Source organism: Emydura macquarii, unplaced genomic scaffold, assembly GCF_026122565.2.
Source record: "Emydura macquarii macquarii isolate MOO-44397 ecotype Brisbane River unplaced genomic scaffold, CSIRO-AGI_Emac_v2 contig_2452, whole genome shotgun sequence".
In the NCBI taxonomy this organism is placed as follows: domain Eukaryota; kingdom Metazoa; phylum Chordata; order Testudines; family Chelidae; genus Emydura; species Emydura macquarii.
The window spans coordinates 2,453,693-2,470,359 of record NW_027132589.1 but is presented as its reverse complement, the minus strand read 5'-3'; the positions used below and the strand labels follow the sequence as shown (position 1 = coordinate 2,470,359).

General features: G+C 38.1%; 1 protein-coding gene across 2 annotated transcripts in view; it reads right to left on the bottom strand.

Moving 5' to 3' along the window:
* PRP4K (pre-mRNA processing factor kinase PRP4K) overlaps positions 1-16,667 on the bottom strand; it is a 44,357-nt gene that overhangs the window by 18,666 nt on the left and 9,024 nt on the right. For both annotated transcript variants that reach the window (XR_010922470.1, XM_067562617.1), the window contains exons 2-6: positions 13,523-14,719; positions 9,510-9,680; positions 8,967-9,122; positions 3,062-3,143; positions 1,274-1,484 (exon numbers count right to left, since the gene is read on the bottom strand). Coding sequence is in view for 1 of the 2 variants with exons in the window: in XM_067562617.1 (XP_067418718.1) it covers positions 1,274-1,484; positions 3,062-3,143; positions 8,967-9,122; positions 9,510-9,680; positions 13,523-14,719 (1,817 nt within the window). In the remaining variant the exon portion in view is untranslated. The remainder of the gene's footprint in view (positions 1-1,273; positions 1,485-3,061; positions 3,144-8,966; positions 9,123-9,509; positions 9,681-13,522; positions 14,720-16,667) is intronic.

Here is a 16,667-nt window from a genome sequence, read left to right as displayed (position 1 = left end):
GGGGGGGGTGTTGCGTGCAGGGGGTGAGGGTTCAGGTGTGGGGGGTCTGGCTATGGGAAGCCCAGATGCACAGGGGTTGGACGGACAGGGGAGCATCTCCCCATATAGTGACCCTTTCCCACACAGCTGAGGAGAGATAGGGGAAGGAAGGGGGGGAGGGCAGGTGGAGGCAGAGCTTCCTGCAGCTGGGTGAGGTTTCTGGGGGTCTGTCTGACCCATCCCTGTCCTGGCTGCTTCGAGCGGGGAAAGAGGAAGTCTCATTCTCCCCTGTGTCAAGTCAGAACTAGCAGCTGAGCCCAATGAAGGATAGGAGCCACCAGCCGGGGCATCCCCAGCCACCCCCATCCTAGCGTGATTTATCTCTCTGCCAATTGCTCCGGACTCCCAAAATGACATGCTGCTGGGGAGTGGTGCATGACCACTCTTGCGGTTTCCCTTTGCTTCCCTGTCAAGTCATTTTTCTGCAGGGAAGCAAAGAAATCTGCGGGGGACATGAATTAAGTGTGTGCACAGTGCCTCAGAATTCCCCCAGGAATAACACACTCTCAATAGCACAAGATGCACCAGACAGGTGCTCTCTGTTCCTCTTACTGCATCAGCCATGGCAAGCTTTGATCCTAGATCTATAAAATACATTTTAAAGTCAACATTACTTTGCTGAGAATTTTTTGGGGGGAAGAAAACAAATCCTTCCACCCATAAAAGCAATTATTTTGTGTAGCAAAACCACAATCCTGATACAAGTTTCTTCTGGCTTTGCTGCAGCAATTAAAACATTCACATTCCATGCACATTCCTCAATGACAATGACTAAGATGAAAATAAGTCAAGGTTTGCCAAACAGAAAAGAACAAAAAAAAATCAGCAGAAAAACACAATTTGCGAGCTTCCAAGAAGTGTCACATATAATGAAGATTTAAAAATTTATTAAACTATATTTAAGAAGGAACCGTTAGTTTATTTTAAAGGAAGGCATTGATGTCTGTTCTTCCTAATTTGTAGCACTGACTGCTTAACTGGTAATTAGGAACACTGAAAATACAAACTCTTCCATTCACACCACCCTTACTGACAAAGTGTTTTATTTTAACAGTTCAGTTCTATAACTTTTTTTTGGGGGGGGGGGGCGGGGAGGGAGGGGGAATTTGTTGTCTGAGAATTAACTTTCTTCACAAGTCTGAAATTCTGATATTAAGAAATCTGAACAAAATATGCCTACAAAGCAGATTTGGCCTTTCATATCAAACTACATAATGAAATTTCAAATTCTTACCATTATTCTGTTCAACTGTCATGAGGTTGTGTTTGGCTTTTACAGAGGCCTCAAATGTATCAACATTTTCCCGTTCATACTCTTTAACATCAGCAGCTACACGTTCTAGAATGTCATCTGGTGAATTTGAACGACTACGTGTGCTGCTCTGAGGACTGCTTGGTTCAGATGGCACTGACATATTACTGTCTTCAGTCAGGTATTTGTATTTCTGCAAAGAAACTTTATAAAATTATTTTCAACATCATGGCTTGTCACAATCTAATTCTATAGTATATTTGGGGACATACTTTCTCCTGAATCTAAATAGCTCATTCTAGAGCTTAATCTACAGCTTTTATTTATACATTATCTGCAATGCTAATCGAATTGTGCAGCATGTTAGTTGCAGGATATAGAAAGAAACGGGTCTTGTCAAAATATACTTTGAGACAAGATAATATAGTCCAAATCTTAAAGTTTGATCTATAATACTTCAAAAGTATCTTTTTAGACATTTTACAAAAGTTTTGTCAATAAATCTAAAACTGATTTACTGATGAAGCTACAGGCAAGAGGCATAGCACTGGATCATGTGTGGCAAAACATCAGCATTGAGAAGTCCATTACTAATATTCTGGTGCACAATAAGAGAACTCAAACTTCAAAGAAAAAAAAAAGAGCTTTGAGGTCTTGCAACCTACAACATTTACCATTCTATATTAGTTTGAAAATATAGACATCTTAAGTGTTATTTTCAATTTTATTATTAGAACTGGAGGATCTGAGTTAGTTCCTTATATTCATCTTAAATTATTCAGTTCTTGTATAAAAATATATCACAAAAATAAAATTTTGCAAATTACTTTTGCAGCCCTGAATGATATGAGGCCCAATTATATGACTGACGTCCTCTTAGTCTATGCCCTGTCCCAGAAATTAAAAACAATGCAGGAAAATCTTGGTGTCAGATCTTTGGGTTATACTGTCCAGAATTAGTAGCAAGGCTCTTTCAGTTAACAGTACTCACCTTTGGAATTTGCTTCCCTGGGTGGGCCATGAGAGTCTGAGTTGAATGATCCTTTGAGAATGGTGGAAGGTATTTTTACCTGTTTTGCCTGATTTGGGGGGTTTGACCATTAATATTTCTCAATGTAGCACCAGTGCATCTTTATGTGTAACCACACAGAATGGTAACATTATTAATCTTTTGTCATGATTGCTTATTTTAAGGGTTTAAAATATAAACAACAGTATGCTAAGAATGTCAGATAACTGCATACATGGTATCTAAAAGTTTCACAACAGGCAAAAATCACACCAATTCTGCTCAGCTTTCTGAATGTTTACATAGGAGACAAACCTTTCATTTCAAATGAAACTGACGAATCGGATCACAATCAATATTTCTGAGCTTTAACCTCCACTATACTGTTATTGTGATATCAGCAATATACCACTGAAGATAATAAATGTATGATTTATCCTTTGATGCAATTACTCTATCATTTTATGGTTATTTAAGTTACACAAAATCTAAAAAAAGCCAACTATCACAAAAATGGCTGATTTGGGCTAGATTGCTTAAGTTTTTTTTTAAATGTAAATTTCAACCAAGATAATATTTTTACAACCACATTGAAAAATGAGTAAAAGATTGACAGCCTTAGCTTTATTAATGTAAGTGTACATTTCAAAATGTCATTGTCTTCATTCCTATTTTAAAAGAAATAGTAAGACTCAAAAATGTTTTTACTGTAGGTGTCTAGACAATTTAAGTAATCTGAGGGTTTTAATACAGCTGCATACCTGAACAATTGCTTGTCTCTGTAATCTTCTCTGCTCTATCAGTGCTTCTTCATCTTCTTCTTCCACATCAAAGTCTTCAAGGCTATGAATTAATTATTAATATTTGTATAGCACCATAAATATATATGGTTCTTTACAGATCTTAGAAAAGATGTAGCCCCTGCCCCAGAGAGTTTATAATCTGAAATTAAGAGCAATTACACAAACTCTTTGCCTCAAAAAACTTGGAAACAAGAATGCAGGTTCTTTTGAAGCATTGGAAAACTATACAATTCGCTCCTCTTTAGTGTTACTACAGGTTCAACTGTCTGAGGCAAAGCAAAGGAAATCCCAAAATTAGTTTTCTGAATATCCTTTCTGAGAAAGTTTATGCTCTTAAGTATGTGGCAATTCTCCAAAAACAGACATATTTTTGGAGTTTAATGTAACCTCCCCCTACATATACCGACATCATATATCATTTGAAGGCTTATTGTATGCATGTTTAGATGAGGTACAGTGTGGAACTGTCAAGTGGTGCAGTAAACCTGTAGGCAAAATGAATAATGGTACCCAAAACAAAAGTCATTTTTTGCACAATTCCAGAAACACTACAACATGACTAGAACTACAGTTTTTACTGTTTATGTTATTTTAACTTGGTGCTTATTGGTCACAGCTATCAAACAACAAAGATTTAAATTGGTTTTGCTTGGGCAAGTATTTTTTTTTCAGAAATGATGAAGATTGCACACCAGTAGCAGTAGATTGCATGTCCCTGGCTGGTACTGAATAGTGGGTAGATATAAATGTATGCAAATTCCTAATGTAAGTCTTTTCGATTTGTAAGATTTTGTCCGTACGATGAAGCATCTAGTCTGCCTGGTAGAAGGCTTTAATTTGTACTGCCTATGCATACAGTACTAGCCTTTGCAATATTCTAGAAACTAGCTTTTTAATTCACTGACACTTATACACAGGTCAGATCAGTGTTAGAGATAACAATACACAGTTTCATATTATGAATATGCAAAAGCTATGAGGAAAAGAAGCAGCCTAACAAGAAATAGTGAAGACAAAGTCCACAAACAAGTCCTTGCCTCTGCTTTGAAGAGGTATGAAGAACATGGTTGGTAAGAGTTGTAACATGTCAACAATATGACAAACCCATTTGACCCTAACTCACATCCAGAGGTGCTTATCAAGGTATCTACTGGACTGCATGTAATATCATATGTACTAGAGTCTCTACTGAAAATAGCAGATGAAGAACAAATGGAGAGATCTGTTATTCTTATTCAGCCTGGTCAAGAAATCTGGCATCAAAACATTTGCTGACACAGACAAGAAGGCCAAGTTTGTGTTTGGCAAGGGAGGGACAATCGTAGCAGCTATCAGTCCAGAAACTGTCTTCTGCAGAGCCCTCTCTTTAGCAAGATGCACAGATGATATTTCAACAGCAACTATTCTTAGTCATTCAACAGGACCTGCTCCTATGTCTCTCTTCCATGCTGATGGAACAATAAAAATAGACTAAACTGAATTCGTGTATCAGCTGGAAGCTCAAACTGAAAAAATCCAGTAGCTAACAATATCCAACAAAGAAACCACAGTGTACATCAGCAATGCCATGGCTGTCAAACAAATAATGGCTGGAGACAAATTCCACACATTCGATTAATTGAATGCTGAATACCTGAAGTAGGTCCTAAAAGGATTTGACAAAGCTAATTCTATAATCAAAAATCTTTGAGAGATATGACAATAACAACTATGTGAAAACTGCAGAAAGCGAGCACCACACAGGATCTAAGGTTGAATGCAACAAATACCAGGTGATTGGTAGACATCCTGTGCCTCCATAAAAAAAAATTTCTAAACATGGGATCCAACAGCCAGTCATTTGTAAAAATTCCTCTATGAATATAGTTCAAAATGCTCCTGAGTGTGTAGAAGCACATCCAACACAAATACTCCTTGCTTGCTGGGGGCTTTTCCAAAGGTGAAGTCCACCACCAGTAGAGGAGTTGAAGAAGCTCAAGACTTATACAGTACTCAAAAGGAAGCTTACACAAGGATGCTTCTGCATGCTGTATGTACCAATATGGCTTTTGGGTCTCTCAGGGTAGATCTACATTGCAATATAAGACATGGGTTAGTAGAACTCAAATTAGCAGACCCTGGGTTTGTTAATCGAGGGCTTGAGCATCTATATTCATTTCTAACCCCACATTAGGAATGTTGAACCCTGCATCTCAACCTGGAGCTCCAATATCTACGCTGCATTACTGGGGTCCAACCACACATATTCCAGACTTCCTAGAACCCCCCAAAATGTGGCCGCTTTAGCCCTTTGTTCATGGTGCAGTGTGGGAAAATTTGACTGTCCAGATGACAAAAAGTTGGCCCATGAGATTCTTTTGGCAGGCTCCCAGAGCACAAGTCTAGTGAGGCTTCATCTGCACTGCATAGCAATAAGGCTTGAACCATAGGTCCCAGCTTGACTCAGGCTCAGACGCTCCACTCCCATGGGGTCCTGGGACCAGGCCATGGGTTAGCGCAATTTGTGTATACACGAAAGTGGGGTTAGGATTGAGCCTGAGTTCAAACCCTGGGCTTACACTGCAGTGTAAATATATTTTTGGTGTCAAAGGAACCACAGTAATTAGATCACCTGATGCAGATGTTTTGGTCCTTGCTGTATACTACTTTCCAAAAATAGAACACTGATAACATGTGGATTGAAACAGGCACCATTACCAGCACAATTGACAAATACCACTTCATATGTGTGGCCCTCCTGTCCTGACTTCTGCAACATACTTGCTGTTGTACACACATTAACAGGATGTGAGTCATCCCTATTTAGTATCAGGGGAAAAAATCTGTTAAATGTTGTCAAAACAAAGGGAGTTCTCTGTTTCAGAGATCTTCCCAAATTGGGGGAGAAAGAGACAGATAAGCCACAATTTCTGCAGCAAGGAATCTGGTAGCAGTGCTGTATGACCAGAGCAAGAAAAAAAAAAAGAGACCCACAGAAACCTGAATTGCTTGAACCTCAAACTAGCTGTTAAAAAGAGCAAGTCACTGGCCAAACGCTCACCATGTGAGGAGTGTCCGGAAGAGCATGTAAACAGAGCAGTTTGGCAAACAAAGATTTGGATGTCTTCGCACATAGATAAACCAGATATTGGATCACCACTGCAACATGGAAGGAAAAATGTGGATGATGAACTACTTGTATTCTTCAAGGGCCCAATGGCATCAGAGCTCCTATAATTCCTTATCTGTGTCTGTACCAGTAGGGCTCGCTGCATAGCCCATTGTATTTGTAGCCAGAACAATCTTCCTCGCACAGAACAGTGTACATGCCAAGGCAATGAAAACAGTGGTAATACATGCACTGTCAATAGAGATCATAATGATTAACAAGATGCTAATGAAGTTGACTAGAAATGTCACCCGTACTATTACATTTCAATAATACCTGTACACATTTATTATTAGATTCTGATTTACCCTTTAGATTATTGTTGCAATACTTTGAGATCATGAAAAATCAAGTATTATGTCTTGAAATAATACCATCATTAAGCTAACAGAAATGAATACAAATACTTCAAAGTGGTCATTTTCACCTGTTAATCAACCCACTGTTTATCTCCCACCCCTGATTCTATGGTAACAACACTCCTGGACAGCTCTATATCATACCTCATTTTAAAGCAGACATAATAAGCTTTCAAATGATGTATCATGTGCATGTGTGTAGAGATGGTACATTAAATTGACCAAATTGGTGGTGTCTGCTGCCCTATCCTAGGACTGGAAGGGATTCCCTGCATCACTGAGTACAATGCACTGGTCTGGGAGGCAATCACATCACATAAACACATTCATCCAAAATTTATCAAGCTACACCTTAAAACTGGTTAGATTGTTTGCCCTCACTAGTATTGGAAGGCTGCCCAGTACCTCACTCCTCTGATTGGTTAGAAACCTTCCTCTAATTTCCAATCTAAATTTATTCATGATCAATTTACAACCATTTGTTTTCCCGTCAATATTGTCATTTGGCTTAAATAGCTCTTCTCCCTTTATGACATTTACTCCCAATATATTTACATAGAGCAATCATACCCCCCCCCCAAGTCTTCATTTCCTAGGCTAAACAAACCAAGCTCTTTTAGTCTCCTCTCGTAAAAATAATTCTCCACTTCCCTGATCACCCTACTAGCCCTTCTCTGTACCTGTTCCAGTTTGAATTTGTCTTTCTTAACAACATAAGATCAGCCACAATGGGCCAGACCAACAGTCCATCTACCCCAGTATCCTGTCTTCCAACAGTGGCCAATGCCAGGTGCTTCAGAGGGAATGAACAGAACAGGGAATCATTGAGTGATCCGTCCCATCATCCACTCAGAGTTTTTGGCAGTCAGAAACTAAGGACACCCAGAGCATGGGTTTCCACTCCTGACCAACCTGACTAACACTCACTGATGGACCTATCCTCCATGAATTTATCTAATTCTTTCTTAAACACTATTATAGCTTTGACCTTCACAACATTCCCCGGCAATGACTTCCACAGGTTGACTGTGTGTTGTGTGAAGAACTTCTTCCTTTTGTTTGTTTTAAACCTGCTGCCTATTAATTTCATTGGATGATCCCTAGTTCTTGTGTTATATGAAGGAGTAAATAACACTTCCTTATTCACTTTCTCCACACCATTCATGATTTTATAGACCTCTATCATATCCTCCTTTAGTCATCCCTTTTCCAAGCTGAACAGTCCCAATCTTTTAAATCTCTCCTTATATGGAAGCTGTTCCATACCCTTAATCACTTTTTTGCCCTGCTCTGTACCTTTTCACATTCTAATATATCTTGTTTTAAATGGGGCGACCGGAACTGCACACAGTATTCAAAGTGTGGGCATACCATAGATTTATATAGTGGTATTATATCTTCTGTCTTATTATTTATTGCTTTCCTAATGATTCCTAACATTCTGTTAGCTTTTTTGACTACTGCTGAACATTGAGCAGATGTTTTCAGAGAACTATCCACGACTTCAAATTCTCTTTCTGGAGTGGTAATGGCAAATTTAGATCCCATCATTTTGTAGGTACAACTGGAATTACATTTTCCAGTGTGCATGACTATGCATTTATCAATACTAAATTTCATCTGCCATTTTGTTGCCCAGTCACCCAGTATGGTGAGCTCACTTTGCAAATCCTTGCACTCTGTTCTGGACTTATCTGTCTTGAATGTACGTGACCAGAACTGTATACAGTATTCCAGATGAGGTCTAACAAGTACCTTGTACAATGGTGTTAATGTTTCCAGTGTTTTGTATTTTAAACTGAAACTGAACAATACCAGTAAATCCCTGAAAAAAATTAGGAGTTGAATAATCAAATACTTGATTTTCCTCTCAGCTCTTCTCCTTGAAAATGTGAATGTCAAATCTATACACATATATACTACTACTTTACACTAATACATTTTTAACAGAGGGTCTCAAAACACTTTATGATTTATCAAGCCTTGTATCTGTGGTGTAATAGTCTAAACTTTTTATTCCAAATGAATAAATTGAGGTACAGCAAGACTAAGTGATTTGCCCACAGCAACTCAGGATTGTGAACAGAGCCTTCTCCCTACCAGACAATGCTCCCAGGTAGTTTTCAAGTTCTCTATAATTATGCAAAAAGATTTTGAGCACCACAAAACTGGTTTACCACACAGATTAGCAATGAAACGATGCAAGAGTCAAGGCCCTTGGCTAACATGAAAGAATAGGTCATAACAGTAGTTTTGCTTAAATGGACACAATACAAAGCTTTCGTTAAATAATTTTCCCTTAATGGAACCAAATCTTTACTTATTAGGAAATGAGATATTAGAAATTCATTCTTACTTCTCATCTGATGAGGATTCCTGCTCAGCTTTCATGCCTTCAGAAAGACTTCCTTTAAATTTATCTTCCTTAATTTTGCTTCTACTCCTACGTCTACGTCCACCCCGTGACCTAGACCTCCTCCTAAGCCGAGATCTACTCCTCCGGCCTCTATCCCTGTTGAACAAAAGAAAAATTCTGTAAGAACGGAAGGAAAGGAAAAAACAGTATACAATTTAATTTGTTTATGCTTATCTTAGTCTTGATTTATTTCCAAATAATATTTGGTTGATACTGAAATATATGAATGGGCCCACCACACAACTCTTTAAAATAGTAAGCTTGAACAATTAAACTAATGTTAAGCACAATAATATTCTGAAAGAGGCTAAGATGAGTCAAAGATTGTGCTAATGTATAACTTTTTGGAGTAGGGAGGAAATATGCATGATACAGTTGTTACGAATGAATAAAAATATGTAATTTTTATTCTATTCAATTTGAATAACAGGCCTTTATTTAGACAATACTGAAAAGAAAAGTTCCACTGCAGGACGTTTTTACCTCCTCCGAGGAGACCTGCTTCTCCTTCTTGGAGACCGGCTACGTCGGAGTGGTGAACGAGATCTCCTTCGGATGGGAGACCTAGATCTTCTTCTGGATGGTGACCACCTAAGTGGGCTGGCTTCTTTTGATCTCTCACGTCTAGAGAGAATATCATCTCTAGGTCGGGTTCTTGAAATTAAGAAAGAGAAAGGCATTAATATCAGGGGCAAACTGAAAAACAAAAAAATCACAATTCCCTCTTAAAGCTCAATTTAAAAGCTTACTGCAAGTGAGACTCCACCAGAAGGGGAAGTATACTTCAGCACTGCCAGTCTGCCTTGCATGACTCCCATCCCTGGAAATAGCTGCCCAAACACAGATCTAGTTCAGGACAACTCTCGCAATAAAATTTGTTAATTACCATCATAGAGCTAGAAGTATAAGAAAGTTTTTGTTTGGGTATTGCATAAACAGTGGCCTATTTAGGTTAATCTGCAATAGTGCTGAAATAAATATATATATACAAAATAAAAACTGAATCCAAAGGATCCTTCTCTACAACATTACAATAACTCAAATTTGGGCTTAAATTACTGAGCTGTGACCACTGTAATGTCAATTTTAATTTAGAAAAACAGATGTGGGCAGTCGTGATTTAATTAACATTATGTAGATATTATTATAGCAGGAGAAAATGAGTAATCAGGAAGCACCTTTCTAAATATCACATAAGTTAACTGATGACAGCACATGTTTAGAAAGAAATCTGGAAATGCTAATTAATTTTTAAAATATAGTGCAAAATCCTGAGATCTAAGTAGTTTTTAATCATTGTTACTCAGGAAAATTCACATGAAGTTAAGTGTTGTCTAAAAACCACAGGATTTGGGGCTATTAACTAAATTACAAACCATAACTGAAGTCGTTTTCAGGGAATACAACCCGAATTTGTAGAATATGAGAGTTTAAAAGAGTTGCCAAAATGCTTAATGGGGCTAGAAGAGTAATTCAGACAAAATACAATACATCTCTACATACATATAGATGAGGAAAGATTGCTAATTCTCAACATATTTTGTTTGTTACTCAGGAGTTATTTTAGGTGCAATATTTCATCTTCAAAGAAAAATCTTTTCAGCCTGAAATACACAGAAATTTGGAATTTTATCTTTTTTAATGATACATGTTATGTTTGCTAAACTAGCTCCAGTGACCTCATCTATATATTCCACTGATTCATCTATTCCATACATTGCAATAATATGGAAATAGGTGGCTTCTAGTCCTTTAATCTCACAGTGCAGAAAAATCTGTTACACAAGAAAATGTGACACTAACTAAATTCACAAATAAGCCATACAAGAATGTGTTTGTGCATTGGTTAAAGATGAAGGCTGTGTTCCTGAATAGTATTAAACTTTATATAGAGATCACTTCATCCAGCAATGCAATCGAATGAATAGCAACTGTTTAAGAACCCACAGCAATGACATAAGCAGTTAACTATACACAATGAAGTGAAGAATATTTTATACAAATAGAACCACAATGGAAATTTAGGTATGGCTAGGCAGAATAAGATTATCTTAATCTGTATTTGGCTAAACCACCCATTAACTCTCATGAAAGCTGCTAAGGGATCATTAATGGCCATAAATGTTCAGAACTGTGGCCCCTTCCAACAGTATGAAATTGGTTTCAGTACTGTCCTAAGTGAAAAGACAGAATCACCACACACACAGAATCACCAACATTCCTTTTGTTTTAGAAAGTGTTTCTTGGAGGTCTCCCATTCAATTTCTGATCCAGCCCAAATCTGTTTAGCCTTGTGTAACAGAATCATAGCAAAAGGTAGCACAATGACAAAGAAAGCTATAGTTCTAATGCCATAATGGTTAAAAATAATTTTGAAATAATATTGAAATATTAGGGTTTTTTCCTTTAAATTTAGAGTTGTTTAAAATTACATTTGAATCATGTCACAATCTCATTAGAAAACTATTAACATTTTCAATAGAGATCTCATACCTTTGTTATGTTGCATATCTGTCAAACGCTGAGTAACTATGCACTCGTCGTTAGTGTAGAATTCTTGGTATAGTAAAAATACTAATGCTTATTTGAAATATTTACTTACAAAACTAATTCAATTGACCTCAGTATGAGCAATTACATGAACTGAAAACTGGCTGAAGAAGCAAAGGGCAAAGACAAATGGTAAAGCACTGAGTGCAAAAGCTGTTAATGATGCACTTCTTGTCTTAAGTCACCAAGCTGATAGCTCCAGAGTTATAACAAGCAAAGTAGAATTCAATTAATGTTTTGTCCACAATGGGGATTTACCTGGTTACCACGATCAGTGGCCAGTAACCAGTGCACCCTCACTAGTGCAAATCCAGAGTGCAGGCAGGCAAAGTCACTATTTCTGCTGGTAGAGTTTTCCCTCTACCTGAAACTAGAGTGAGCTTCACTGGTGCAAACAGATTAGCTTGTCTACACTCGGCACTTGCAACAGGTGCAGCTACACTGGAGGTTGGCCACCAACTACTGTAATCAAAGCAAATCTCCAGCACAGACCAGACTTAAGACTCATCAGTTTCATTCTGTTGCTGCTTGTAAACACTATGAGCAGCAAAAACTTTATTTATGAGGGAAGAGGATTCTGAAAAAATCCAGAAGCTTCTGTAGGCATAGAGCAGTAGAGTCAATCCCATTGCACCAAGCAAGTAGCAATGGCAGAGGACAATGCAACAGAGATCCCCACTGCATTGCTACAGCCAAGAGAGTAGGAGAGGCACAGAGCAATACAGACATCTCTCTACTAGAACACAGGCTTGAAAGTAGGGTGCAATTTCAGACACAGATTTATCAGATTAGACCCTAGCCATGGTACAGGATGCCTACAAAACAGCTTTTAAACCAAATTTTTTACATACTCAATCCTGGGTCAACTGTGTGCTGAGCTGCACCATTGGTATAAATTAAAAGTTAACTTTCTGATGTCTTTAAAATGTGCTACTTTGTGCTGTAGCAGCTGCAGTTCCCATCTCAGTAACAAGCACTCTAAAATAAGCACTTTAAAACAAATCTATAAACCAAATGTTAAAATATTTTTCCTCAAGTTTTGATTCTTGTTTAAAATGATTTAGTTTCAACCAAACAAATATATGTTTTAAAAGAAGATTTCTTCTGTTAGGATGGCTACTGCCCCAGTTTTATATGTTTCAGAGAAACACCAGGAAACAGATTTTCAATGGATTTATATTTAGAAGTATACTTAACAATGATTCCTACTGTTATAATAAAAAACAGCACATAAAATTCAGAATACACTTAGTAAGAGATTTAAGTCTGTCTCGCCTGATTCAGTATAGGTTAAGAAGCAGCAGCATGTCACTGCACAGCTCCAAGCAGTCATATCATCAAAAACATGTAAAAAAACAGTAAGATAAATGCTAGCCTGGCTCAAACAAGCAAAAATAATCTTTAAAAGTGAAAATATTTTTATATAAATGACTATAATTGGCTGTAAAACGTCATCTTCCTACTCCAATGTGTATATTCAGTCATATATGCTGATTTTACTACTAAAATGTTCTAATTAGCATTACAGATCCAACACTACTATAGAAGAATGAACTGGATTTTATTTTAGCTTGTGCACAATCCAAAGGATTGTTAACTACTTTCTAAACATAGGGCAAAATTCTGTGCCCAACTGACAAAACTGAGGACAGAATTTGAGCTACAGAACATTTATTATTGGGGATGATAAATGAGCCACATAAAGAACTGAGCATGACTCTCAAAATCCAGGTTAGGTTTGAATGACTAGAATATAGAAAAAACATCTATTTGTGAACTGAACACACACGGTAAGACAAGACAATAAATAAGCAATCCAATGATGCCATTTTCTCAGCCACTTTTAGATGAAACTGTGCTTTAAGAGTATAGTACAAAATTCTGCAGCCTTCTGATTTTTGCACTTACTTGAGCATCTTTGGTGTTTCTTAACATTTTAAAGTTACCTGGGAGAAGAAAGACGCCTCCTTTCTGATTCTCTTCGTTTCCTTTCTGCTGATCTGCTCTTTGCTCTTCTACCAGGAGACTGAGTTCGAGAGGGTGATTTACTCTGTTTTGATCTGCGATCATTAAGGAGAGGAGATCTGCTTCTTCGTGATTTATCACGCTTTGGAGATAAACTTCTACCTTTAGGGCTGCGGCCAGGTCTTCTACCAGGAGACCTGTTTTCTTTCCCTGAAGAAGCATCTTTAGACGGGGATTTAATTTGCTTCTTCTCTTTGTCAGTCTCTGATCTCCTTGATTTCTTGTCTTTGGATCGTGACCTTCGGTCTTTGGATTTGCTTCTTAGTTCTATTGGAGATTTGGATTTTTTGCCACGATCTCGACTTTTGCTTTCATTTACAACTGGAGACTTTCTACGATCTCTTGTTTTACTCTTATCATCTGCTTTATTCTTATCCTCTGTAGGAGACTTAGACTTTTTATTTTTCTCTTGAGATCGCCTTTTAAGGGTAGGAGACTTTGATTTCCTTGTTTGATCTTGAGACTTATTTCTTTTAGATGGGCTTTTTGATTTTCTCCTCTCTTTTGACTTGCTTCTAGTTGTTTTCTCTTTCACACCATCAATTCCTATCTTGCTTTTCTTTTTATCAGATCTGTGCCTAGTCCGTTCTTTTGATTCATTCTTACTTGCTTTTTTTGAACTTGTTTTATTGTCCATAAGCTCTAGTTTCCCCTTAGTGTTTGATGATTTAGTTGAAGACCTATTGCCATTTCGCACCTTTTCATTGATTTCTCCCTCTTCTTCAGAACCTGACTCGTAACCTTGTAATATTAACCCCATCCCAGATTGAACCTTTCCTTCCATTAACTCATTCTCAAGTTCAGCTTTTAATAATGCTCTTTGTTTCTCCAAATCTTCTAGAGGAGCTAAGAAATCAATTTTAGTTCTTTTTGCTGGTCCATCTTCTTTGTCAGAGGCATCAACCACCTCTTTTCGTTTATGTTTCTTATGTTTGTGCCTGTGTTTATGTTTTTTGTCCTTGTCTTCTTCTGAAGAATGTTTGTGTTTCTTGTGTTTACTTCGGTGTTTGTGTTTCTTTTTTTTGTGTCGGCTGTGCTTGTTCTGAGGTTGGTCTCCTTCTGATATTTCCCCATTTTCATCATTGACACTTCTCTCAGAAATATCAGCATCTTCAATTCTGCAAGTACATTAAAACATACATCAGCAAACATCAAATACATCCACTCAGTATGTTCTTACACTTTTATCATCTTATCATAATGTCATTTATATGAGATTGGTAAAAACTTTCCAAAAATCAAGAAATCTAATTCTGTGGCACTCTGTGCATCAAAGCAGCACCCTGGAAACCCCATATTCACGACTGTCATATGATTGTGATGTGATAAGTTTTGTACAAAGTACACCAAGTGAGGTATCATTTTAAAAGTCTTGATCTGTTGAGCATTAATATCTTATTAGATTGTATGTGCTATCCTTGTATGTGAAGTTATGAAGTATTGTGAATATGTTACTAAAATATGTTGTGAGGTGGGAAACACCCACAACCAACCTTTCAGATATAACAATTGAGTAGCCAGACAGCATTAAAGGCTCACCATTAAGCAATAAGGAAAGAATCCACTCTCTCAGGAACGGTTTACAATGAAGACTTCACAGAGAGAACGCGCAGACAATGGTCACTGCTTGACCAGTGGAGACAGCCCCCTACATCATAGCCACATACCTTTCCAGCAAGCTGAAAGAAGCTATAAATGAGGGGAAGTGACATCATCACTTGGCTTCACTCCCCCCACAACAACATCTGGAAACACATCTGGAGGACAAAGCCTTTGAAACTGGGCAGGGTGGTCCTGGGCTGGAGAAGTGTTCCAGCCTGTATACTGAAGATCTGTGACCTGTTTGTACTATCTATCTGGGTGAGACACTGCTTGAGTTAAATCCTGTTTACTCTGTAGAACATAGACTGCAAATTTACTTTTGTTTCTTAAGTAACCATCTCTGATCTTTTATGCCTACCACTTATAATCACTTAAAATCTATCTTTCTGTAGTTAATAAATCTGTTTTATATTTTACTTAAAACGGTGTGTTTTAGTTGAAGTGACTAGGACATCTGATCAGGTTACAAAGGCTAGGGCATGTCCACTTTCCTTTGAAGAAGTGGTGAACTGAATAATGAACTTACACTGGCCAGGCTTCTGACCAGCACAAGACGGTACAGTTCTAGAGTTCAAGACTCAGGAGCAGGGGGGTTGAGAGGGAAGAAGAGAGGAGAGTGGCTGGTGCCTCTCTATTATTGGTTCATGAGCGGCTGGGGAAAGCATTCATGTAACTCAGTTGGGTGTGTCCCTGCCTGTGTAAGTGCAGTACTTGCTAGAGGTTTGTAGCTTGCTAACTGCATCACGGTGAGAAAGGCAACCCATGTAAACATTCCTGCAATCTAGCTGGGTGTGGGGCTCCACATGCTGTGTGCTAGATGATAACAGTGCCAGGAGGGTTTTGCTGCTTGTCACTAGCAAAGCACTGTGAGATACAGCCCAAACTGCAGAGTTAAGGGGGCACAGCAGTCCCACAATTCCAGGTTGCACCCCATGGGAACCTGTCACACACACAAATTCCAGGATATCAAGAAGTTATTTTCTGTCTATGGAATCATACTTGGGTGCATCACATAATCATTGCAATGGCAAGTAAACCTCCCACCCATACAGGTTATTTTGATATCAAAATGGTATTGATGATGGGAGATCCAGCAAGTATATTAGTAGATATACGTCATACTGTGCCAGTTTTCAAGCTTAATGTTGATATTAGTATTTATATGTTGGCATTACACATCTTTGCTTCAAAGTATTTTTATGCACCACCTTAATCTTATCTTTATTAACCTCTTACTACTGCTGGGGGAATTCTGCACCACTGCAAAAGCACAGAATTTATGACCTCACAGATTCCCCTCCCTGCAGAATAATTGATTTGGACAGGGAGGCACAGGGAAGCTGCAATTACACCTTTCGCCCACCAGGGGCTGACGTGGCACCGGAAGCAAGGGCAGTTGGCTCATGGGCCAGGGCAGCCAGCTACGGAGAGGGAGAGGCTGCCTTCCTCACCACACCATGCCTG